Source organism: Prunus dulcis, chromosome 4 (genome assembly GCF_902201215.1).
Source record: "Prunus dulcis chromosome 4, ALMONDv2, whole genome shotgun sequence".
Taxonomy (NCBI): domain Eukaryota; kingdom Viridiplantae; phylum Streptophyta; class Magnoliopsida; order Rosales; family Rosaceae; genus Prunus; species Prunus dulcis.
The window spans coordinates 20593939-20621081 of NC_047653.1; the positions used below are offsets into that span (position 1 = coordinate 20593939).

Below are 27143 nucleotides of genomic sequence, written 5' to 3' on the forward strand. Positions count from 1 at the left end.
TGGAGCTGAGTTCATTATTTCTTAATTAAAGAAAAAGAAAGATTCCCTAGTTGACATTGTTTGCTGGATTAAATAATGATAATCAAATAATGGATTTCTGAGTAATTTTTTTTAATTCATTTTGGGGAATGGATGTGAATTTGTTATGTTTACACAACATGTAGGTTCTGAGCATGAGCAGGTTGGGCAGTGCAGCTGCTGTTGCTCCTCTTGTTGCTGATGTGTCCTCTGAGGTAAATTAAAATGAAGAAACCCCTTTTATCAACAACATTCAATATTTCATCCTCAAGTTTTATGAGTTTATCTTTAAGACAGATATGACTTATTACTGATTCAATAATAGCCACAAGTAATTTGCATCTATAAACTACTATATTGCAATACTAGAATCAGACAGTATATAAAGGTTTTGCTAGTCAGTTATGTTCTCATTAAGCTCCTTCGGCAAATTACTACTAGAGGTTAAAGTAGTTCTTCTCAATAACATGCTGTTACTTCCAATCTTACTTGATCTTTCTGTATTGATCATTTTGTTAAAACACGGAGATACTCAAGTAAAAAGTTTCTGCTGAGCTAAGAACTAAATTGAACTTCGTAAGGCATTCTGTTGATATTCTGCATATTGTTGGGCATATTGCAGAGTATGTAAGAGCAGAGTATGTGTTTGGTGCTTCTGCTCACTGGTTTTGGCTGTTGGGCATATTGTTGTGGCATATAGAACAAGTTGCAGAGAAAGAAGGAAGCTTTGGGTTTACAAAATTGACATTGAAGCTGTAAGTCTTTGCTCTCCTTTTCTCTTATGAAATCGTATCAGTTTGGGATTTGGTCATTTGAAATTCATGATAGCATAGTTGAAAATTGTAATTAGCTTGTAGTTGGCTTTTGTTTGGTGTTTTGGTTTGGTTTATGTTGTTAAGTTGTGTTTTTGTTAATATATATCATGTTAAGTTTTTTTCTTTGTTTTTTGTTTTTGTTTCTTAAAGAAATCATGAATGAGTTGAACCCATTTGGAGAGGTGCATGGCCCTACTAATAGTGAAGTTGGTTCGTCATCCGCATCCGTATCCACATCCGCATCCGCATCCGCATCTATATCAACACCTTTACCCAATTTACCCATCCTTGAAACACCAACTCAAAATACACCTCATACCCAAACACCACTTCAACCTAGTGGTCTTCCACCATTACCTCATTCCGGCCCAATAAGAGAAAAATTGGAAGTATGGGATCACTTTGAGAGATATGAAGAAGTGGTTGAGAGTGTGAAGGAGGATGGGAGCAAATATGCAACCACTAAGAAGAGAGCTAGGTGCAAGTATTGCACTATGAGTTATGCAGCAGACTCTACTAGAAATGGGACCTCAAATTTGAGGAAACATATTGAAAACCTATGTAAGAAATATCCGGGGAGGGTTCCTAAAGATAACGGCAAAAGCTCTTGTCTTTTGACCAAGACCATGGGGTTCTTATGTCAACAATGCATGGGAAAGAAGAGTGGTTAAAGGCATGTGTAGAGATGGTAGTAATGGATGAGATGCCGTTTAGTGTGGTTGAAGGAAAAGGGTTTAGGCGGTTTTGTAATTCTTTGAACCCCAATTTTCAAGTGCCATCTCGTAGGACACTTGTGAGGCATTTCATGGCAATGTATGATGCCATGAAACAAAAATTGAAAGAAGAATTAGCACCACATAGAGTATGCCTCACAACGGACACTTGGACAAGTGTTCAAAACATCAATTACATGGTCATCACGGCACACTTCATAGATGGTGATTGGAACTTGCACAAAAGAATCTTGAACTTTTGTGTCATTTCCAATCACAAGGGGAACTCAATTGGTAAACTCCTTGAGTCATGTTTACTTGATTGGGATATGAAGAAGATATTAACCATCACGGCCGATAATGCTTCTTCAAACACAAAGGCTATAGATTATTTGAAGTCAAAAATGGGCCATTGGGGAAACGGTAGTCTTCTACTAGAGGGAAAGTATATGCACATTAGGTGTTGTGCTCATATTGTGAATTTAATAGTTCGTGATGGGTTGAAGAAGTTGGAAAAAAGCATATTGTGTATAAGAAATGCGGTGAAGTATGTAAGATCTTCTCCCAAAAGGTTAGAAGACTTTAAGAGTTGCGTTAAGAAAGAGCAAATTGAATGCAAAGGGCTTGTGGTGTTAGATGTGCCAACAAGGTGGAATTCCACATATATGATGTTGGAAGCCTCCTTAAAGTTTGAAAAGGCCTTTTGGAGAATGGGAGAAGATGATGAAGGTCCATATATTTCTTGGTTTGGTGAAGATGAACCGGATGTCGAAGATGGGGTGGTTATGTCTCATTACCCTAGAAAGAGGGAAGGGCCACCAACTAATGAGGATTGGAACAATGCTCGTACCTTTGTGAATTTTTTAAAGGTATTTTATGATGCTACATTGAAGATGAGTGTCACTTTGCATCCCGCTTCCCACACCACATTTCATGACTTGATTGCAATGGAAGAAGAAATTGAGGATTTGTTGATGGAAGAGGAGGAAATATTAAGTGAAACCCAAACCTCCAAGGTTTTGAAGGACATGGCACTTAACATGAAGATGAAGTTTAAAAAGTATTGGGGTGACCTTGATAAATTGAACCAAATTTTGATGGTTGCTCTTGTTCTTGACCCTCGATACAAATTGGGGAACTTAGAGTTTATCTTGAAAAGTCGGTTTGAGAATCCGGAAGATGCGGTTAAGAAGAAGAATGAGATCAAAGAGATTTTAAAGAAGCTTTATGAAGAGTACGCCATGCCACCACCACCACCACCACCACCACCACCATCTACTCAAAGTAGTAGTTATTCTAGTGATACTACTACAATGAATACAAGTAGTAGCCTAAACCGGGGGGGAAAGAAACGAAGGCAAATGACTGAAAATTGGAGAAAAGAGACTCGAGCAAATGATGTTGTGGTATTGGAGCATGAGATTGATAGGTACATCACCGACCCTATTGAAGATGTGGTTGACGAATTTGATGTTTTGAAGTGGTGGAAATTGAATGGGGTTAAGTATCCGGGGTTGGCACTTATTGCAAAGGATGTGCTTGCCATCCCGGTATCAACGGTGGCTTCGGAATCATGCTTTAGCACGGGTGGTCGGGTAATTAATTCATTTCGTGCTTCTTTGACTCCTAAGATTGTGGAGGCCTTAATTTGCTCTCAAAATTGGTTAAGGTCGGATGACATATCCTCTTTACAATATGAGCCAACAATTCAAGAGATAGAGTTCTATGAATCGATTGAATTAGGTATGTCTTTGTAATTTTATATGTGCTTTATTAATGTATTATATAATATGTATGTTGGACTAATGTTTTAATGTGTTTATGTTTTTTTATGTAGATATTATGAGTTCATCCACACCTAGCACCATAGCTCCAACTACTTTTCAATGTTAGGAGGAATTTAATTTGGGTTGTAATGTATATTTGGTTGAATTTGGGTTGTATTTGGCTAGTAATTTATTTTGGAACTTATTTTGTTGAAGTTTGATTTAATTTGGGTTGTAATTTATATGTTGAAGTTGGATTGAATTTGGATTGTATTTTTGTTGAAGTTGGATTCATTTTTGATGATGTTGAAGTTGGATTTGAATTTGGATTGTATTTTTGTTGAAGTTGGATTCATTTGAATTTTGGATTGAATTTTTGTTGAAGTTGGATTCATTTGAATTTGGATTGTATTTTTGTTGAAGTTGGATTCATTTTGATGATGTTGAAATTGAATTTGGATTGAATTTTTGTTGAAGTTGGATTCATTTGAATTTGGATTGTATTTTTGTTGAAGTTGGATTCATTTTGATGTGTTGAAAGCTTGATGGAACCTCAAATTTGGGGTATGTTAGTATATAAATACATTTTGGGCAGATTTGTTAAAATTTAAATTTAAAAAAAAAACAAAAAACCGGAACCGCAGGAACCGAACCGAAACCGGACAGGTCCCGTTTGGTTCGAATTTCTGTATGGATGTTGAGCAGAACCGGTCCAAACCGAACCGGTCTGCACTATCGGATCAAGTTCCATTTTTTCCCCGAAACCGGTCCAAATCGAACCGTGCCCAGCCCTAATAAATACCCCTCACCTATCTATAGACAAAGGTAATAAATGTTCTCATCGTGCAAACCCTACATCCATTATCTCCACCTTACAACCACTTCTGACTTAACCATTGGAGGGAGTTCAACTGGGATCAACCCCAATTTGCTCCTATTCTGATAACTGTTCAAAGTTGCAGGTCTTCTATGGAGAGCATTTCAACCCGGAAGATCTGGTATAGGCCATGACCTCAATCTAAGTCCATATTGTACATTATATGAGAAGGATATGCGGTTTACAAGTAATATTTGAGAGAAATCAAAGTGTGACTAGAGATAGACTCACAAGTCTCATAGTAATACATGGACTACGACTCGTAGATATATATTATGTAAGATAAATACATGATATTAAAAGTAATTACAAAGGCATCTACAATAATATTTACAACATATATATATATAGTTACAGGATGATACAATCGCGGACACGCTGTCTACAACGACGCCTCTTGCCATTGGTCTTGTGTTCCTTAGAATCCATGCTACTTTGTTTGCTGTTGATACTTCGACTTCGACTTCTGCTTCTTCTGTAATTAATAAGTAGACACATAAAAAAAAAGACTATAAGCTTGACTTCACAAATGTCTCTGAATAGAATTAAATACCTTTATCTTCATGAACGCTTAATACATAATTAAATAAGGGTTCGTTTGATAATTATTTTAATTTTAATTTTTAATTTTTAGTTTTTATTTTTTGCGCTAGAGTGCAGAGAAAAATGAGAGTGATTGTGAGATTGAGAGAAAAGTTGAGAGAGAAAGATGGAAGGAAGAAGTAACAAAAGTGAAAACAATTTTAAATAGATTTCAGTTTTTAGTTTTTGTTTTCACTTTTGTTACTCCTCCCTCACATCCTCTCCTATCATCTTCTCACTTCGATTCTCCCTCTTGTTCCTCTATACTTCAGCAAAAAAAATGAAAGCTAAAAATTAAAATTGAAATCGTTATTAAACGGACCTAAAGAAGACCATGCGTTATGCATGAAGCATGCATGCATCTTCTAATACCAAATACATTTCTTTTACGTTCTTGGTTGGTAGCTTTAACTTGTAATTGAAACGAAACAAGGTCGTGGTATAAAAATGGTCGGTCATGTTAAATATTTCAGAATTTCTTTAGGGCAACTAATTTTCTTGGTCTGTATTCTCTTAGGAATATTTAAAAGCTATTTTCCTAATCACAACCTGTACGTCTCTTAACTGATACCGTCTACAAAATTAAAAAATTTATGATGAGATGAACCGAATGTTTTTTTTAATATACAACACTTGTCTTTTTTAATTTTTGGAAGCAAGCGATATTGTTTTCATTTCAATATACCTTCTTTTGGTATGATGGCTTGCTTGGCTGGCTCACTCGTAGTCTAGTAGGTAGCTAAATAAACAAAATCCAGCAAGCACAAGAGAAAAATACTCCTAATAAAGAATCAGCAGCAAAAACATCAAACGCATCAGCAAGTGATTCTTTGATTCTTCCCCAAGAGCAATCGGACATGCCTCCTCACGCCCAAATTCATGCAATTCATTTACAAGCGCCACACAAAAGAAACTTTTTAGCGAGAAAAGAAACCTCCCATAAAAATTAATTTTTTATAATATTTTTTTAAAAACAAAAACAAAACCTTTTTCCCTCGAAAATAACTATTCCTAGATTCCAAATTGGCTTTAAAGAAATTACCCGACTTTCGAATATTTTTCGTACGTAGGGTCTCCATCTTCAATGGGTGAAAGCATCCGCACCACTATAAAGATATTTCTATTTTTAGCTTTTAATTTTCAGTTAAAGATAACGAAGAAAAAAGAGAGGAACCGAAAGAGAGATTGATAAGAGGTCAGCAACAGACGAGATAAATAATATGAAATTCACTTCCGTTTGCCATCTTTATCCCTCACTTCTTCCACATATCTCCCTTTTTTCCTTAATTAAAATATAACAGAATTATCAATAAATAAATAAAATAAGGTTTTAAAACAGACCTCCAACTTTGCGTTTCCGCATTTTTTTGATCGAGAAAAATAAAACATTTACCTTAAGACTGCAGAAAGACTTTAAAATATTTTTTTAAAATGTCGCTTCGATCTCAGATTCAAAAACCCTTACTCTCTCCCCCATCCTTTCAACAGGCCTCGAAAGAAAGCAGTAAAGCATACGACAGGAAATACAATCAACGAAACATAAAACACAATTTCATACCATCAATGGGGTAACTGGTTAAGTTTCATCAGAACAAGTAGGTTCACATTTCATTTCCATTTATGCTTTCTTCCATCCAAGTCTAGCATTTAGTATACTGAATCACATATGGTGAACTCAAACTCATCCACCTGTGCATTTCAGACTCCAAGATTGGCGTACGAAATAGTACTCCCATAAAACATGATAAACAGAAAAGAAAACAGCAAGAACACACAAACAACTAGTCTATCGCATCTTCAAAACCCAAAAAACACAAACCACACTGCACAATGTAGCCTTATAATATGGTTCAAATCATCAAGATTTGTCTATAAGCCGCGCAAAGGCAAGACTACGGCTTTAAAAGGCGTCATGTTACGAATACAAACGTCATCCTCCAGCAACTTCTGTATCAACAGGAGGGAGAGGGGGAGAGAGAGAGAGAGAGAGAGAGAGAGAGAGAGAGAGAGAGCAATACGGGCAACTTCGCATACAAACACATTAGGTCCTTTTAGCAGGTCATCTTGAGGGAAAAATATAAGGGGGAATGAAACTGATGGCCAATTCAAATGTGTACCATGGTTTTTAAACAGGAATATTTGAAATGAAAGCTATCAATTCAATTTCATACTTTAAAACAGAAACAAATGAGCACAAATGCATGACAAGGATCATACTAACCAGAGATACTAAAACTCGCAATATTAACAATGATACTCACCCATAAGCAGAAACATCAGATTCACCCAATTGTTCTAGGTCATTGATACCAAAAAGAAGAATGAACATACCAATGAAAAGTAAGGGACACTACCAAAGAGGAACTATTAAGAGACAGCAAACAAGTAGATACTAGAAGAACAGTACCACAAATAATGCATACAAGAAAAGAGACAACGAACCAACCAAAAGCTAGCAATACCAAATGAAGATGTCCTAAGGGGATACGGAAATCTCTTTAAACTTATCTGCCCAGTTCCCTTTTACGTTTTTATATCAAATTTTTGATTTTGGTCAATTGATCCTCACTTGGCCATCATGACTTTGACGAACTCCTCGTAGTTGATCTGCCCATCACCATCCACATCAGCCTCACGAATCATCTCATCCACTTCCTCATCTGTCAGCTTCTCACCAAGATTTGTCATAACATGACGAAGCTCAGCAGCAGAAATGAAGCCATTCTGGTCCTTATCAAACACCCGGAAGGCTTCCTTGAGCTCCTCCTCAGAATCAGTGTCCTTCATCTTCCTGGCCATCAGGTTAAGAAACTCAGGGAAATCAATGGTTCCATTCCCATCAGCATCAACCTCATTGATCATATCCTGAAGCTCAGCTTCAGTTGGGTTCTGACCAAGTGAGCGCATGACAGTCCCAAGCTCCTTGGTAGTGATGCAACCTACATCAAAATTTAAAGAAACGTTTAAGCAGAATACAGCAAAGAAATTGGTAACAGTTGTTTAGGCAGATAACCAAGCTTCTTTTGTTTGGTGGGTGGGGAATGGTGACCAGGCTACTAACAAATGAACAAACCACTTGTTTCTCTAAAATTCATTCTAATATATTATTAAAGTTATTATTTTTTTGAATAGATTATTAAAGTTATTATTGTTGAGAGAAACGCCACTAAACTGGAAGGGAAAAAACACAAACACAAACATACACGAACTATCTCATTTCAACAACCCTTCCGCACACCACAATTTCAATACTGAAAACAACATAAAGTAGAAGGCAAAAAATTAAAGGCAAAACAATGATCCAGATCCTGGTATTTGTAAAACAAATATCACAATAACAGTCAGGAAAGAATAGAGCAAAGGGCAAAATAAATTCACAATTGTCCATTCCAAAAGAAGAGAAACGAATGGATTAGCCAAAAAAACCAATAATATGACCAAGATGCTTTCCAAAAACTGACTCTTAACTAGAAAAAATACTCCAGGACTGTTAAAGATCTGTAAAATATAGAAAAGGATGCCATATGACCCTTAAATATTGTAAAAACTAGAAAAGGATACTTCCCGATTTCACAAAAACCCTACGCATGAACCTGACAGTCAAACAATGTAGACTTGTAGAGCAATCTACACTGATTCCTAAAACAGAAAAGTTACTGAGAAGAAAGAAAAGGTTATTCTTTGTAAATTGTGAACTGATACCAAAATTTGTTCAAAAATATATTAACAGATTGCTTCCAACCACACATGAAGCAGTGCCATTACACCAAAGACCTATCAAACAATGCATCCTTTGGTGATATCTATTCGTAAACGACAGCAACATACAGCATATCTCTTATGAAATTATCTCTTTATTTTCTTATGGTATAGCATGTAACATTCTGGTGTCGATTCCAATACCATAAAATTATTTCTGCAACTCCAAAACCATAAAAGATATCTTAAATCAAAACCCCAGTTTTTTCCCAAATAGAATAAATTATCCAAACAAGGGAGGAAACATGGTTCGAATAAAGAATGAGACTGCATAAGCCATCTACATATCAAATTCAACCCAGAATAGTCTCGACCAAGCTGGAAGATTAAATCTAACAAAATGACCTTGTCCTAGAGATCAAAACATGCTCCTAGCATAAAACAATTCAATCGCTGACAAACCCTTGATCAACCACAAATTTTTACAAGCGAAAAACATTAGATCCAAACATGACAGATTAATTAAGCATCATAAGGACAGAGAACAAAAACGAAAACAAAAATTCTTATGGAAGAGAGACAAAAAGAGGGATCTGAGAAAAGAGACCATCGCCGTCCTTGTCGAAGAGGCTGAAAGCCTCCTTGAACTCTGAGATCTGGTCGTCGGTGAGCTGATCGGCCATTGTTGAGCGTTTGGCTTACGAGAAAATCACAAAGAGTGTCCAAAGGAAAAACAGAGGAAAATAAAATATATGTGTCTCCAATGTGGAAAAATGTGAGAGACGGGTACGCTTTATATATCAAAAGGAAGAGTGGTGGTCCAGCGGCATCTGATTCTCTCTCATCCGCACGTATTCCTTTTCTTTGAACCTATAATTTGCTTTGCTCTATTAATTAAAACTAAAAACTAAACTAAACAAAAATATCAGGCACGTGTGCAACGTAAGAGTACATACAGAACACTGTGAAGAAAAAAAAGGTAAAGAAGGTGAATTTTGGCTAAACAGTTATTTACTTTATAGATATTGAGTTATCGGTACACAGTGAACATAATTTTTTGGCTCAATTTAAAACATGAAATTAAACTTTAGACTTTTCGCATGGGATCCGGATTCTGTGTTATGATTTTCTCTGTCATGATCTATTTAACTTTTGTTCTACACGTGTCACCTCATTAAAATTTAATCTAAATGATTTAAACTGGACACATCATCCTTTAAAACAAAACCCCAATTTACTCCTAATTAAGAATTGAAAAAAACACCCCTAACTTAGGACCAGTTTGATATTGATGTGCTATGAAAATCAACTGTGAAAGAAAATAGTGTGGCATTTGATAAACTTTTTATCAAAAGTGTTGTTTGTGCAATAATCAATTTTAGAGTGTTTGATAATACAGATCATTCTACATGACTACGCTTATAATACGAGTACATATTATTGAGAAAAAAAATTTCTTTCCCATTCAATTGTAACAAAATATGGAAAAAAAAAAAAATTTGCATCTTTTTTAGTCTAACCATATTGTACGCGAATAATACATATGGCCATATTATATCAATTAAAAAAAGGGATCTGTAGCAAATGCTTTTGCTTTGGAATACGGAACATTAAGAGCACTTCCATCATTTGCCATGGCAAAGGGTAAGGGTAAGGCAAGGGCTGTTACTATTCACGTGAATAGTGGCAACCCTTCCAAAAGGCTTGTGATGTTTCCACCTATTGCCATGGCAACTACTATTCACATGAGATATGAGGAGAGAAATTTGTATAGAGTTTTGATGTGAGAAGTGAAGAATATGACTAAATATTTATCCAAAAAAAAATTCTAAAATTTTTAGTTTATTTATTTATTTATTTATATTGCTTTCATTGCTGATGTCAGCAAACCCAGACAACAGCATAGGCTGTTTTTGCCTTTGGGCTGGCCCTGTTTGTTGGGACCCAACTGTTGCCCGAGCAGCTTAGGCCCGTTGGAATGCCAACCTGCGATTTGGGCTCCCTCCTGCCCTGGCAAAGGCAACTATTGGAGTTGCTCTAACTTGTAGTCCCAATGAACCAAGACCTCAAAACAATATAAAATGTAAAAATAATGGCCTTTGATTTCCCAAGACTTTTTGAACCGTTTTCTCCATTTATAATTGTTGAGGCCCAAAAAATCCATGGTTGGGCCCAAATAAATTCCTGGCCCAATACGACACCTTATTAAGAAAATACCCAATTTGGAGCACACAAAAGTCCGTCATGCACAAGTCACAGTCCACGTGCCATGCCAAATAAATAATCTGTCATACTAGGAATTGAGATAAAGATGATAAAATACACTTGCTTTAGATGATAAAATACACTGGCTTTACAAGCCCATGCTAATTAGGCATCGTGTCCCTCTTCAAGGACCATAAAATTAAAGCACGCCAAGCGATACGCCATGCCAAGCAGGAAATCATTATTTTACACCCAACCAAGCTACAAGGTTAAGTGGGCCCAAGCCATTCAAATGCCCGGGGCTTGCTTGAGTGGGTTGTGGTATGGACGGTAATGAATTGTCATGAGGCCCATTGTTGGGCACAAAAATGGAAGTCCCGGGTTGCTTGGGAGCCTCGAAACTCAAGCCCATTTCTTTGGCCCAAGCATGTGGGTGAGCATAAAAGAGAAAATAGCCCATTACTTCAACCAAAATAGCCCAACACTTGATAAGGTTAACCCATTTATTTGATAAATCAACATTTTGTTTTAGAAAGCCCATATAATTAGAAAAAGAAGCAGCAAAAGCCCCAGCACTTGACTGGAGAACAAAGCCACAAAGGGAGCTTGGAGGTCCACGTGCGCAGAGCTGCTGGGAGGCTCCAGCACATGGGAGGGAACAAGTTTCAAGCAAAAACATCCAAAGGACTGGGGGATATTGGTGCGCAGACTGCTAGGAAGGGAGTCACCTTTCGAACCAGCGTGCATACCCATTTCTTTCCCTCATCAAACCTAGCCATGGAAAAAGGAGGAAAATAAAGGAAGGGGGAATGGGAGTTTTCCACTGAGGCAGCTGTGGAAAGAGCATTGAGCTCCCAAAAATCCCTGTTTTTGTGCAATTGGGCAGAAGGAATTTCACCAAGATAGGATAAGTCAAGGGAAAAGAGGAGAAAGGAGAGGAAAGACTTGGCCAAATTGGATAGAAACCATTAGGGTTTCTTGAGAAGAAGGAGCTTCAAGCGCCTATAAAAAGAGGCATTTCCTACCCATAATTTCAACCCACATCTAGAGCAGCAAGCTTCATCTCTCATCCTTGAAACTTTGCAATTTTGAGCACCATTCCTCTATCTTCTCCCATCTTCTCTTATGGTAAGTCATTCCAGAGCTTGACAGAGCCTTTGTCAAGCTGCTGAAAAATTACCCAAAACACCCATTACTTCACCACTAGTCACAACCACATCCAGAGAGCAAGCTTCCTCTCTCACCTGCAAAACCTAGCAAATTCGTGCTCTATTCATCCTTCTTTCCCATTTTCCCTCTTCTTGCAGACTGTTCTAACATTTGACAGAGCATCTGTCAAGCTGCCAGAAAAACACTTAAGCCACCCATTCTCCTCTCTTTCCCTCATTCTCATCCAAACCTTCCTACAAACCCTACCTCTCTTACCTTAACACCCCATTTTTCCCCCAGGAACGCATAGTTTTCTCTTCAGTGCTAAACTCATGACAATTTTGCTTCCATGCCACAAGCCTCTCATGCCAAGCTAAAAAGTATATCTGTAAGCTGTTGTTATTTTTGTTGGTGAAGGTAACCAAGGTGTTTCCTAAGGCTTCACTATCCTTTCGAAGCATTTTAAGGGCTTGATCTTTGAACTCAGACACATGGGATAATTCCATCAATTCTCTCCTTACGGCAGCCCAGCCCATTTGTAGCTGCAAGAAGAAAAAGCCCCTAAAATAATATATGTTTTTGTTTAATGTATTTGAGAAAACAAAAATGCTAATCATACATTTATATACCGCTTTGTATACCACTTCTCTAATGGAGTTGGGCCATCATATTGGTGGGCTCCACCTGCATTAGAGATATAGTAAACAATGTGGTATGTATAATATTGATTTTTTAAAACGAGCATGGTGAAGTATGATGGTGAGTGCAAAGAAACTCTAACATTGACTCTAGCTCATATAAGAAAATGAAGAAATCAGGGAAAGAAAACATACCAAGGGCATTGTTGTGCTGATAACGTGTTATAAAACTAAGGTAGAAAATGTAGAAAGAAGTAATGTGCTAAAGATAAAGTTTCACCATGTATATTCTTCTTTCATATTTGGTAGAGCCACCCATCATTTACAATATACATATAGGTTATAAGCACTAATTACAAATACTTAGTGCATATGTTACATAGAATCCAAAAACTAAGAGGTATGGTGGTCATCCACCAACTCATGTATTTACAACATTTCTCCTTGGATGTCTACCATACAATGACTTAGTTGTCTCATTAAAACCTTTGTTAGGAAAACCCAGTGGGGCAAAACCTTAGCGAAGGAAAAAAGAGTACAACCTTGGTCTAGATCAGTGACATCATGTTGGATAAAACCTTTCACAAACCATGAGTAACGTTGAACAATATATCATGGTTGCGAAAAGCTAAGTAGAATGTGTTAGGGAACCCATTTAGTTGGAGTTACAATACAATATGATACTTCTCTTTTTTTTCCAATACTCTTTAATCGAATGTGAATATAAATAATTTTTAATATCAACTTTGTACCAAAACTTTGGTTTCCTACCACGTTCATATCCACTATTAGTCTTATCGTCAAGAGGTCTGTTAAATTGTGACATGGAATGAATGAGCAGTGTGGACTCACTCATATTATGCCACATGTAACGATAAAAATTAGTTTATAATTAAAGTTTAAAAGTTGTATTTATTTTTTTTAAAAAAAAATTAAAAAAAAATAAAAACCTCTCTCCCACTTTCCTTCTCTTCGCTCTCTTCGTCTTTGAGTCCAATTGAGCCTCACTATAGTTCTCCCCGCCGAACACCCAAGCTCAACCTGAGCCTTTGTAAATAAATAAAATGTAATTCAAAGAGAGAGTAAGGACAAGAGAGAGGAAGATGGAGAGATTTTTCCTACTACTTTAAATTTTTGTTTAAAGGTTCATAGTTTTTTAATGATATGTTTTATTATTTTTTGTGGTCTCATGACTCTCATCTACAACAATATTATAAGTTAACAAACTTCTTGATGGGAAAACTCACGGATGCATAAAAGTGATAGGAAACCAAAGTTCGAGTATGAAGTTGACACCAAAAAAAAAAAATTCGGTAGTAAAGGTTGAAACTTTGTGAAGTTCCGAGTAGTAAAATCAAATTTACTCCTTCTGTTTTTATTTGTACTCAACTCATTTTACCGGTGAATAAACTAGAATAAGAAAAAGATCAAAACACAAACACCCACCCGACCCCACACCAATGCCACATACACACTCTAGTGGACTCAACCCAGGTGCGGATGGTACCTCACCCCGACGAGAAACACTTCTATGAACGGGAACAACATTTTTTTGTTATTCTCAACCAATCACGCTATGTCATGCGTAATAATTTTTTCACTTGACATAACATAATTAGCTGAGGATAGCACGTTTTGCACCCCTACATGGCTACCATCCCTTCCCCTCCCTCTACAAACTCATCAATTGGGTAAAAAGTTGAGTGTCAACAATAAACTGTTGGATCCTAAGAGCACTTCCACCCATTTGCTATGGTAAAGAGAAATGGAAAGTAAGAACGGTTACTGTTCACATTAATAATATCTACCCTAGCAATATTTTTGTTCCTTTTCCATCCATTGCCATGACAACAAGTGCAATTATTATTAAAAAAAACTGTATCTTTTGGTAATTTTTCAGAATTTTTTTTATTTTTTTAAAATTATTTTCTTTGCTGACGTCATCTTGCCTTGGGCCTTGCCCGGGCTGGGCTCCTGCGGTGGACTGCTCTAACAGAATATGCGAGGTAAAATTGACACACCATCATAGTAGTTCAGCGGGGCAAAATGGCAGTTATCACTAGTTATATTCTCTACGTTCTGGTGCCAAAGTAAGTAAACCCTCTACTACACTGTTGTTGTCAATCACCCACTAATGAATTGATGGTCAACTGTGCTTTAATGTGACGCAAAATAAAACTGATTTACCATGTCAATTGGCATTAACCACAAATGAAAAACAAGGTTGCCATGCCAAATTCAAAGCTTTGTCCCAAAAAAAAAAAAAAATTCAAAGCCACAAAAAAGAGAGCAAAACAAATATTGTTACTCATGTATCTTCTGGTCATTGAAAATTAATGTATGTTGCTACTTTAGTCATTGAAGAAAGAAAAAGGAGAAAAAGAACAATAATCATTTTGTTCACAAAATTTTCTAATGTGCAATTTACACAGAGGAAAAGGAGGGGAAAAGGTTCCTACTGGCGTTTCAATGAAGGAAGCAGACAGTCATACACTCGTTCCAAGCGTGCAGTCACTCTGAGTTTATGTTCAGTTTGGAGGCTGGGCTTCCCCAAATCAATTATATCTTGACTCAACCTGTTTCATGATATAACAAGTAAGCTATTTTACCAAATAAAATTACTTTAAAATAATCCCCCAACCCCTCAAGCAAGCTATTAATAAGCAACAAAGATTTTCATCAAAAAGCACAAGAAATTACAGCATTAAAATACAGTAATAGTAAGTAAATATGGCGATCTGAAACTAACCACTGCCATTCACCGGTTGCTTTTGCATGTCTCTCAACAGCATGGTATAGGCGATCCAGACTATACAACAGCAATCCATACACACACTGCGCATCTTTCTCCTGTAAAGTGAAAAACGTATCAAGACTAAGTTGGGGTCGATGACACATTCTTTATTTTCCTCTTTTTCTCCAACAAATAAAAAAATTTAACACAGTTTTGTTTCTCGAGAATCTCAAGAAAAGTAAAGAGCATAAAATAATACAAAGTTAAGGATCATTGGGGAACAATAATGATTCTGGAATAAGTTGATATCAGAAAGAATATATACGAGACATGTGAACGAATAAATAATCATGTGGCCAAATATAGCAACAGCTCATTTATCCTTCTCCAACACCCAACCAATCTTGGGGCCTACCCTTCCTGTTGGAACATTTCATACTCTAACCCCAAAATGTGTCTAAAATTTTAAAGCTCAATCCGCTCCACCTCACCACAATTAATAATATTAGGAAAAAGATAAAGTTAAAATTCAAGTTATTTGCAAAAAATAAATAATTATTACCAATGAAAAATACAGATCAAAAAACGACCCTGATTTAGAAACAAACCACAGGCAAAAAATGTCTAACAAGGAAAAATAAAAACAAAAGTCAAGCTTAGGATCAGAATTAATCACGAAACAAGAATCATAGCACCCACTAAGATTAAACAAAAATGATCAAAACAAAAATATTTTCACTTGAAATAGAAAATATAGAAAATAATATGTAAAAGAAAATAAGCTGGTGGAGGTTGAATGGAAGAGGAAATTATTTAATTGGGTCTTCCAATCCTGCAATTTTGGAGCAATGGATGATTTCTGCGTTTTTAATTTGTTTTCTAAGTTTTCTATAGATTTCTTGTTTGACTAGGATTTGGTTTACTTATTTTATTAGACTTAGATTAGATTACCTTTTCTATTTGGTTTTGGATTTCTTTCCTAGAATTAGTTTGATTTCCTTCTCACTCTAAGGTTAGATTGTTTAGAATTTCTTTCCTAGAATTAGTTTGATTCACCCATGTCCTACATCAATCACAGGCCATGGAGAGTGGGACGCCATCCTAAACAACTTGGTAGGGATAAGATTTCCAAAAAGACAACAGGTAAGGAGCTATGGTGTCACACTCCATCCAGAATACATGTTTCCCAAGAGTGAGGTTGCATTATGTAACCACACCACCTAGTTCCACATCTGCATCACCACAAAGTTGCCTCCACATCTATTGAAACTCATAACATTGTCACGTCATGGTAGTAAGGTCGTGCCATCAGCATCAACACCACCTCCTGCTGAGGACATTCATCCACCTCACCACCATCCCCACCTCCTGCATTAGACATGGACACTGCCAAATATAGTCAAGAAACACCTACTGACTTCTGGACAATCATGTCGTATGATGATGTAGACAGGAACTGAAGATGCGTCAACTTCTAAAAATGCAGGCATGACATGCCAGTATAATTATATTTGCTGATTTACATAGATATTAATCAATAGATGTGTATGTTTGCTGGAAAATTAACCATACATATAAATGAATTTAATGAAATCATAATCATGTATGGGTTTCTTGATAAAAAAATACACAACAACTTGATACGTTTTTTTAGGCAGACTTTCAAAGTAAATCAAGTCAATTCTATTTAAGCATCCAAAAGAAGCATCATATCAGACAAAAATATATATATATATATATATATATATATTTTAAAAGGCATCATATGCAGTCAAAAGAGGTACAAGTAAACATGAAATCCAGCAGTAAGTATTGACCAAGGTTGAGGGAGGCAGCTATTAGGAATAAGAGTCCTCCACAGTTAGCTGTGACAAGATAGTTCCCACTGCACCATCATGCCGTGAACCACCCTGACATGCATTTCTGAGTGGTCCAAAACATGACACTAGTTTATTGCATCACCAAGTGTGTGTCACTTATACCACTCAAAAATATAACAAAGGTGACTCAGGCTGTAGCTAAGTGTGTCACACGTCAATGTGAAACTTTTCCAGAAAATAAGTATGTGTATGAGGTACCAGATTGATTTTCATTTAAAATTATTACATTATTTTACCATCAATCCAAGAACAAACAAATATATATATATATATATAAATATATTGTTTTTTTGCAGGAAACAAAAAGAAAGAGAAAAACAGAAGAAGAAAAGAGCTTATAAACGCTGATAAGGTAAATACATCAGTTTCCAAATAAATAAGGAGAGTCGCCACCTTTTTTTAAGCAACATAATCTTGCCAAATGGCTAACTGGTTGAAGCAGAAGGAAAATTCAACATGTCTCCATTTATGTTGAACTAAAGAAAAAAATGAAAATGAAAAGGAATCAAGTTGCAATGGTTGTTGTTATCCTAATTTTAGCTCTATATATACATTTGTAACTTTGTTATTCCTTATTTGATTTGTTGACAGTTAGATCTACAGTTATGACTCTCTATGAGTTCATGAATCTTTTGGAAACTACTTATTTATTTTCTTCAATATGCAATATCATGCATAAGTTCAAACAAAAAAATTTAAGACAGCAAATACTGTACCCTTGCAATTCTTCTCAATGCATATAATCCCGAATTGCATGAGTAAAAACAACAGTTGAAACTAATTCCTCTGTTACAAATGAATTCCATTTGAGAACTGTATGCTACGAAAATGTTGCCCCTTTCTATATTTAATTTGTGTAAAGTTCTATATTTGGTTATAGTTCTATATTTGGTGCTCTTCTATTAAAATTTTCTTCATCAAGGAAAAATAGAAAAGAGATGCTTAGAATTGAACTCTCACCATCCCTTGATCAACAAAAGTACGATACTGCATAATCTTTTTCTCAACCTCCACAACAAGTAACCTCCTCTGAAGCCGAGCAATTCTTCCCCTTCCTTCTGCTCTAGTATCCTGATTTACATAAGTAGAAATGAGATTAAGCAACTAATACAAATGGGAGGAGAAGAATACATTTGTTATAATTATAATTTGAAATGCATTATGCAGGATTACAAAATTAAATATTTTCAGATGATTTTAGCTTTCATATTATTTCATAAAGTCCATCTGGCACACCCTATGAAGAATGCACCTGTAATTAAATAGTTAAAACTTCTAAATTACAATTTAACATCTGAATTAAGAATGTCAGAGACAAAAATGAAGTTTTGTGAAGAAAAGTGAATTATAGGTGTTTTAGAAAGCTTTTCAGTAAGGCTATGTTCTGATGCTGCCTTCAACAGTTTTTTTTTTATTTTTTTATAAAAGGCTTTAGAGAGCTCTCCTACCTGTTTGAACCATGCACGCACTACCATTATCAGAACGAGGGAGAGGAAGAATGCCGGTAACGCAGCTAGAATAGCAAAATTGATCTCATTTGCCCTCAAAATCTGGTTGAGTTCAAGCATCGCCCTGTTCATAAGATCATCTTTAGTATCTGAAATATGAAATACGATAGAGTATCTGAAAAACTCGCTTATGACCAGAGACAGCATGATCAGAAACTCACGTTTCAATATCCAGCTTTAGCTTCTGAACCTGTGTGGCATCAGGCATTTGTAACATGAGAAATAATATAAACAGTGGTAACTTTACTTATAGGTAATAGAGAAACTACCTGAATCAGCATAGCACGAGCCAGCTCTCCATTAAGAAGGTTTGTAATAGGATGTGTAAGTTCCTTTTCATACCTATACATTCAGAAACTGAACAAACTCAATTATTTTCTTCTGAAGATATGGAATTTGCTAATGAAATATAAACATAGGAAATTGGAACAAGACTTCAGTACTTGTCATGTGTGTTTAACAGTTTTCTTTTCTTCAAAAAATAAGTTGAGTAAACAACAGTACTTCCTTAACAGAAACTTTGATCAATTCTATTTTAAATAAAAATCACATGTTGACATGAAAATTTAATGTTTTTTAGTGACATAATTAAACTGACAACAAAAACAGCAATCAGCCTTTTAGAGATGATGTCCATGGGCATCCACTTGAGCCTCTAGCCACAATCTTGGGATCACATCCAATTTCATGCATTCCATACTTATTCCTAATTATAGTTTACCAAAGGAAATTTGTCTCTGTCTGGCATCTCACAACCACTTCTCAAGCAAAGCTTCATTCTCTTTACCAAAATTCCCACCACTAATTATTCTTTTTCCTTAAATTGTGTCACCAGATCCAATCTTACCAAGTGATTCTTATTTCCTTCCGCCACCCCTTCCAACTAAAAATTGCTCATAAAACCGTCCAATCTCAATCTCTTTGCCAGACTACAAGGAATCTTAACAACGGATAGATAATAGATTGCAAAACTGATCAACACTGATTGGATTAATGTCAACCTCCCCCATTGAAACCCTCCAATCTCTAGTCTTCTCTCCACTTTTTGCACTACAGGGCTCCAAAAATTTACTTCTCTTGAATTCCCTCCAAGGGGCAACCCCAAATGCTTTACAAGCCACCTTCCCACCTCACATCCCAATGCCAATGCCAGCTCTTCAACCTCCCCTTCTTCAATGTGTATCCCTGCAATTGAGCACTGGGCTCCATTAATCTTCAAATCAGATATAGCAATAAACACTTCCATCACCCTCGACACCAGAGAAAAGAGATTGTGTTATCTGCAAATTTGCGAAGGAGAAATTTATACTCTTACCATTCCTATTGCCAGCCCTCCTTTGCTCTTTCAACCAACCGACATAAAACATCAACTACCGATATGCATAGAAATGTATCTTCCCTTGTCGCAATCTCCTTGTAGCTCCAAATTCTTCATTATTACCTAGGTTAGCAGTTCCTATTCTCATACGAAGTTCTTTGTTATTATATCAATTCTGTTGTTTTTGTAAATTTTACCAACATTTCCGTTGACATATTCTATAAAGGGAAAATCCTTAGCAATGCCCCTGTGGACCTTCGCCTGCATCCCACTTTGGTCCCTTCATATCAATTTGACCCACTTTGCCCTCTAAACTTCATTTCATGTGTTTAATGGTTCCTGCTGTCAAATATGCTCAATTAACGGTAAAAATGGTCCATGTGGCGCACATGCTCACTTTTTTAGATGTCATTAGACTATGGCCCTCTACTTCTGTCTCTTCTTTCTCTTTCTTCACTCCCCCTGCACATTTCTCCCCTCCAAGCCACTAAGCACATTCAGCTCCCACCCGTAGCACTTCGAAGTTGTGTTTGGGCAAGAAAAATCGAAAATCCATTGCAAGAAGCATACACCCACAAGAATCAAAGGTTCAATTTCATGAATGCATTTTTTCTTTTTTCTTTTTTTCCTTTTTCCCTTTTTTTTTGTTGTTGTTGTTGTTGTTGTTGAGGAAACTTGAATGTTTTGCAATTAAATGAGGATAAGATGTCCAAAGAAAAAACTTACCAGCGACTGAAAAGGTCTACTATACATTATACAAATGGTGAAACATATGGATTGTAATCAAATTAATAAATGAGTTTCTACACTATCCTTTTCCACACCAAGCAGAGTAGTGGTTTAGGCTTAGCCGGAATTTTGCAAACTCAAATACGATTGAAAATAAGACAACCAAATTCGTAGATTAGATTAAATTACTATGTATAATTAAAGTGGACTTTTTAGTTGAATACAGCATCCAATCCACATAATTGATCTATTCATATGAACTTCAACAAACAAACAATAAAGGTGGCCATAGCATCCAACGGTTCAATCATAAGTAATCAAATTATTCCAAATTTTATAGCAGAAAAAACAAATGAGAGGCTCAGACGCCAAATATTGCTAGAAGCAACTACATGCAAACAGAATAGAAATACCCACCTGGCCATAACTATTTCGAGCATTTCCTGATCTGGTGCATTCTCTGGGAACTTTTGACCTTTTGTCTGCTCACTGAAAGCCAACAACATTCTGCAAATCAAGCAGATAGAAATGTAAGATTTAAAATATAAGGAAATGACACCTTTGAGCCAAACATCAATGGAAAACCAAAATCCATTTTTCTGTCAGAGGATAAACAAACCAATTTTGAATTTTCTATATGATAAATGATAAATCAATGAAACACAAAACTAGTGATTTCCAAAGGCAAAAGTTTTGTTTGTATATTGTAGGATGTATTATTCCCTTCTACCTTTTATGAAAACAATTGAAATAAAAATAAAATAAAAAAGAAAACAGCAAATCCAGTACATCATCTTCGGAAAAGAAAACACTTCCTTGCTGGTGCATTCCAGTGGCTTCTTGTGTGAAAAGACAGGTTTAAGCTGGTCCATTCCGGGATCATGTAATGCACTATTGTGCTTGAAGTTTTTTTGGTGGAAAGAAAAAGACGTATAGTTCTAGGGAGATGTGCTTATGGGATGCGAAGTGTTTTTTGGCGTCTTTTTGGGCATCTGTAGCTTCAGAATTAGGGAGTTATCTTTTTCTGTCATTTTTTCAGATTGGAAAGCATAGTTTAGCATATGTGTTGTAGTTCTTTGGAATTCTGTTTTTGTTTTGGGGTTTTCCCCTAGGATTGAAGTGTCGGTATGCTTAGTTTTCTTTTAGAAGTGGATTCCTTGTTCACTTCTGTTGTAGTGTTTTATTGTCAATAAAGATTAATGTTTCATATCATAAAACAGAAAAAGAAAAGTGATCCAACTCCAAGGGAAAAAAAGAAATTTGGGATATTGAACATGCGAACATTGAGAAAGAATCCTATTACTTTCAAATCACATTATTTAATATACACAACTCCAACAGTGATTACATTTTTTTCTGGGCTAAAGATTTCAGGTTATGAATTGAACGTCCACTTCTTCCACTAAAAAATGAGAAAACTGCCAACCACTGATATAAAACTTGATAAGTCACAAGCTTCATGCTGACTTTTGTGATTTTAGAAAGATGAATTGCATGAATAACATTTACCATCCAAGGTTCACGTAAATATAAGTTTGAACTGAAGTGGGAGATAAGAACATTAACCTGTGTAGAGAGTTAGAAGTTAGTTGCACTTCTTCAAGATCCATCATTCCTCTGTGCCTTTTCCTAAATGTCTCAAAAAGTTCATCTCTAATAGACAGAAGCTGGGGAAATTGAGTCAAAATATAACTCGGTCATTAACATATTCAGCTGTTCTATAAATATGCACAAGGTTTGCGGTGACAATTGAATGTCAGCTTTTAATCATGACAATATAACTCGGTCATTAACATTTTCAGCTGTTCTATAAATATGCACAAGGTTTGCGGTGAAAATTGAATGTCAGCTTTTAATCGTGAGATGTCAGCTATTTTTTTAAAACAAAAAGATGAAATTTTATTTCAAAAGAGACACCGTACAGTAAAGCGGACAAGCAATCCACCATGAATAGATTAGAGAACATTTAATTCAGGCAACATGTAGTTTATCAAACTAAAAATATTCATGACACTACAGCTTTCCACTCTAGAATAACGTCAGAAACAGTAGTGTTTCTAAAATAAGGAGAAACAGATGCCCAAAGCAAATTTAAACATCTAAGAGATTTTTAACAAGGTTAATTTCTAAAGCAAAGCAAGTTGCATGGTACCATAGCTTCCTTCGTTTCCAATCAAAGAAAATAACACATTTTTTTGAGCAATAGCAACAAAAAGCAAGATACAAGTCGGATAAATATACCGGTTGCTCTACATGATCGCTAAAGAAGCCGATGGTTGAATCCCTCGCTTCACGAAGCCAATTATCAATGTCAGGGCTTCCCATCAGACGACTATGTCCTATAAGCCACATAGAACAAACTGAGAGGCCAACCACGCCACAAGTATAACGGATCCAATATTGAGTCACTTTCCTTGGTTTCCGATGTTTTGCAACCTAACTCAAAAAATAAAAAAAAATAAAAAAGAGTATAAAGAACCAGAAGGAAAAGAAAAAATTGAAACAAAATGGAAAAGGTTTGTTTGCTGCAGTAAGCTGGATAGTCATGTCACCTACCTTCTCTTGTACACTTCTTCAGGATGTTAAAGGTACAAGTTTTAATTTATTATCCAATAAAATCTAATGTTACTTAATTGGATAAAACAAAATTATGGAAGAAGATCTTACAATATAAGACAAGTACGAATCCAGCTTCTCCAGATTTTGGTAAACCAGATTAATAGCATCCCTAATTTCACAGTCTGTCCACTGGGATCCTTCTTGATTTATCTCCGGCAGTTTCTCAAATAGTAGCGGGACTGAGTAGCTGCCCTCGACAGACGAATCACACTGCACGGTAATTGAATTCACATATTACAATAGTCTTTTCATCCTTCTTGTTTTTCTTTCTTTTGGAATTCCAGATGGTAAAATAATTTTAGAAGTCAGACTACCACTGCAACAAAATCTTTAGCTGGGATGTTCGAAAAGCTACCTGCCGCATTGCATGCAGATGGCCAACAGATGCCTCTAGTTTGAAGAATAAGCCATTAATCCTAATTAATAAGGAGGGCAATGAATTCTCTGGATCTCTCAGTAACTCCTCGCCGAACCTGTCAATTTCCATGTAAACCTATACAAACGGCCATTGACATAAATCATATTCCGACATATACATGTTTAAAAGAAAACAATAAGTAAAAATCTGCAGTTTTCCTGACAGGGTTTAGAGACCATATTCAAATTAAACGATACATGAACAAGGTAAAGCAAACCTCGGCCAAAAATGTGGCAAGGGAACATCTTAAGTTAGTTAATATAGCTATCCTTTCAGATATGTGAGCAGATGCAGAGAGGCATATATTCTTTATAGAAGAACCTTCAGCAACGCATCCATGTATCAGCTGAATTGTTCCTTCAATAAAAGCTTGTGGCCCTCTTTCAAGCACCATAAATTTAACTTTTTGAGCATTTGATCCCTGAAATCAGAAATGTCTGTTTGTATCATTTGTATATAACATCTATGGCTGTGTGTATGGATACTTCAAAGACACAGCCAGCATAAACACACACATAAACAAATATAATAGATAAATGAAAAAAATACCATACACCATGAAATATAAAAAATAATGACAGGTATCATAATCTATGTCGAAACACATCCAAAAGATCAAACCAATTGGTTTGACTTTTTATCTTTTTCCTTTTGCTTTCCAGATAGTACTTATTCAACATTGTTTCTAGCTCTTTTTTTCGATGAAAAGATTAAATTTTATTTCATAAGAAGCACTGTACAGTTAAGTGGACAAGTAATATACCAAGAGTAGAATCTAAAGTTGTGTTGTTCATTAAAATATAATAAATTTCTCACCTCAGCCCTAGATTGCCAAAATTGCATGTTCTTCTGGATATTATGCAGATTGGAGAAGATGTGCTCCAAAATATCATGTAGAACATCACAAACTCTAGATGCCTCTGTTGTTACCCTGCATATTAAAGAACCAAACTTTTTGCAGTTTTCATCTAACAAGATCTAATAGTACATAAAAAATGAAATTCTCGTGTGGCAACTAAGTATGATATGGATGATCAAAAGAAATTTGAATCATATAATAAGGCGATGATTGTTGGCAGACATTGACTGAAGCTTCATGTTTCAGTATGAGGGCCAACTGCGAGGCGGCTGCAAACTTTTTTTATAATTTTTATTCATGCTAAACAAGACTTTATTAACAAAAAGCCATTGTGCGGCACTGAGGAAAAGATTTCCCCCAAAATGAAAAACAAAACAAAACCCACAACCATCATCTACCTACACCAAAGGAACTACAAACTGTAACCAAACCAACACCAGCAGGCATGGACATACAACAGCAATCCAATTTTGGAAAAAAAAATTAATAATAACAGTAAATGAGTTCTCTGTAAACTTGGATGACACCAATGTGACTTGATGGCTATTATATGTGGTTTAGGTGCAAATGCATAGGACCACGCACACTAAAGGCCCCACAATTCGTAATATGACATGTTGCAAAACTATATTTGTTAAAAACCTAACTTAGAATTGGCAAAAAAATAATAATAATAACAAAAAACTCTACCATAAACCTCAGACTCTCATCCTTCAGAAAAAACAAAAATGGCCAAAAAGGTTGTGAGGTTTGAAGTAAACCAAAACCATGTTATTGCCTTAGAGGATTAGCGAATTCAACCCAAAGGGTTTCGGGTTGACATAAGCAATGGACCGGACCACCTAAATGCTATGTTCTGCAGTACATGTCTAAATTTGTGGTGTTGAAATGTTGTGCCGTTTACTATTAGCTGCGGTTGAGTGACCTAGTGTAATTTAATTCTTTATGCAATTTACAATCCATAGGCCTAAATAGTTGAACTCAGACTGACTCAGCAATTTAATTAGGCTAATCACCGAGAAATTACTTAGGGTTTTAATTTTTCAACCATGTTAAGTGAAGCAGTCATAAGAGGTAGTTCTAGCACATAAAATCAACCATGCATAACCCGAAAGATTCTTCAAATCGTCCTAGTGTGTCCTCTTCACCCATCTAGCACAATTCACACACAGTTAATATGTAGCATAAGAGCTACCACAGAAATTGTTAAACATTGAAAAATGATTATGTCTTTATGTGTATAAATATAATAATACAAACATTCAAAAACCTACAATTTCCACGCGCATCAAAACGCCAACCAATATAACAAGTAAACTTCATATGTAACATCAAAAGTGCATTTCACAAAACTGAGCTAATTTTCATTGTTCTTAAATGAATCCACGTTTCGCAACCAATAAAACATCATGAAAAGCAAGGGACAGGACATAAAGAAGGTATTAACCATGCTGTCGATTCTCAATTGTATATATACATGCATACACTATCTCTGCAGCAAACAGAAGCAGAAAATTCATAACTTAAACAAAAGGAAAAAAATAAAAATATCCCCCTTCCGTCAGTTTTGTTGGCAGCCACAGACGGCTTAAAAATTGACAACAAAACAAAAAGTAATGACAAAGAGGAGTAAGCGTACGGAGAGTATTGCAGTGAATTAGAAGGCAGCGGTAGGGGAAGACATGCTCGGCGTTTCCGTGATCTGCCACGAAAATAAATTGGAATTTTCCCGAGAAAATTGGAATCATTAAAGGGGACGAAGCCCACTACTCGGTTCCAGAGACAGCTGGAGTAGAGCGAAATTAGGGTTTTTAGGCCCTTGTTTTCGTTCCCATTAGTTGCTGGAGCTGCAGGTACCTCCATTGCCTTGAAAGCTTTTTTTTGTCCCTCTTCTCACTGTATATTGCAAGCGGTAGAAGAAAGAGAGACAGAGGGAGTGAACAATGCATGAAACCGAATGCTGAACTTTGACCCATACATCATACATGGGCATTGGGGAACCGGGCCGGACCGCGATTCAATGAAGCCGGGTTAACACCCAACTCGACATGACCTGGCTGTGGCAATATTATACACAAATTCACTAGAGCAAGTCCAGCAACTAAGACTGGACTCGGGTTGGGGGGGTTTGGGAGAAAAGGGCGTTTTTAATAACAAAAGGCAGTTCGGGCAGGAGATGGGGGCCACGAGATTTGGCTGGCCCGAGCGAGAGCCCGAGGGCTATCATGTCATTGCTGGCGTCAGCCTTTCAATTCAACGGCAGTCAATTTTTCTACAATAAAAAAAAGAAAAAAATCGGAAATTTTTTAAAAAAATACACAAAAATTACTGCATTTTTTTTTTTGTATAAATACAAACCAATATTCTTTACTTTTAACACCAAATCCTCATACATTTTCTTCTCCTTCTACTATTATTCACTTTCTACTCAATATTTTTTTTCACTTTCAAGTTATATTTTTCTCTATCATATTATGAGTTCTTCTAGTGAAACTGGAGGGGCATGGAGCATGATGGAAGATGTTAGCTTGTGTGAGGCTTGGGTCCAAGTTAGTCATTGTCCCGTAACGGGCAATGAGATTAAATTATGTCATATGTGGAAAAAAATTCATCAGG

At 36.0% G+C, this 27143-nt stretch overlaps 2 protein-coding genes and 1 long non-coding RNA gene across 5 annotated transcripts; 1 reads left to right on the plus strand and 2 right to left on the minus strand.

Annotated features, from left to right (window-relative positions):
* The first annotated feature begins 679 nt into the window (after nt 1-679).
* On the plus strand, nt 680-3574 carry LOC117626330. Its single transcript, XR_004585540.1, has 2 exons — nt 680-773; nt 3384-3574. It is a non-coding gene; the product is annotated as an uncharacterized LOC117626330 (long non-coding RNA).
* Nucleotides 3575-6998: 3424 nt separating this feature from the next.
* On the minus strand, nt 6999-9338 carry LOC117625761 (calmodulin-7). Its single transcript, XM_034357308.1, has 2 exons — nt 9078-9338; nt 6999-7710 (listed from the first exon to the last, which is right to left on the minus strand). The coding sequence occupies exons 1-2, from the start codon at nt 9151-9153 to the stop codon at nt 7337-7339; spliced, it is 450 nt and encodes a 149-aa protein (XP_034213199.1). The 5' UTR covers nt 9154-9338; the 3' UTR covers nt 6999-7336.
* Nucleotides 9339-14748: 5410 nt separating this feature from the next.
* Nucleotides 14749-26489, minus strand: LOC117624615 (protein DGS1, mitochondrial). Of its 3 annotated transcripts, XM_034355969.1 has the most exons (14): nt 26167-26487; nt 24485-24599; nt 23886-24089; nt 23606-23743; nt 23299-23460; nt 22873-23067; nt 22198-22298; nt 21049-21138; nt 18854-18926; nt 18746-18774; nt 18525-18648; nt 18037-18147; nt 15212-15312; nt 14749-15038 (listed from the first exon to the last, which is right to left on the minus strand). In XM_034355969.1, the coding sequence occupies exons 1-14, from the start codon at nt 26388-26390 to the stop codon at nt 14918-14920; spliced, it is 1788 nt and encodes a 595-aa protein (XP_034211860.1). In that variant the 5' UTR covers nt 26391-26487; the 3' UTR covers nt 14749-14917. The 3 variants fall into 3 exon arrangements, with proteins under 3 accessions (XP_034211860.1, XP_034211863.1, XP_034211862.1); XM_034355972.1 differs by lacking the exon at nt 14749-15038 and having other exon boundaries at nt 15212-16564; nt 26167-26489; XM_034355971.1 differs by lacking the exon at nt 14749-15038 and having other exon boundaries at nt 15212-16582; nt 26167-26489.
* Between the last annotated feature and the right edge of the window lie 654 nt (nt 26490-27143).

Excerpts from the sequence above, each read along its gene's own strand:
- LOC117625761 (XM_034357308.1), bottom strand. The coding sequence starts at position 9,153 with ATGGCCGATCAGCTCACCGACGACCAGATCTCAGAGTTCAAGGAGGCT. Across the intron at positions 7,711-9,077 it reads CTTCGACAAGGACGGCGATG|GTTGCATCACTACCAAGGAG; the intron begins GTCTCTTTTCTC and ends ATTTTGATGTAG.
- LOC117624615 (XM_034355969.1), bottom strand. The coding sequence starts at position 26,390 with ATGGAGGTACCTGCAGCTCCAGCAACTAATGGGAACGAAAACAAGGGC. Across the intron at positions 24,600-26,166 it reads AATTCACTGCAATACTCTCC|GGTAACAACAGAGGCATCTA; the intron begins GTACGCTTACTC and ends TTTAATATGCAG. Across the intron at positions 15,313-18,036 it reads CTTTTGTTGATCAAGGGATG|GAGAAAGATGCGCAGTGTGT; the intron begins GTGAGAGTTCAA and ends TTCACTTTACAG.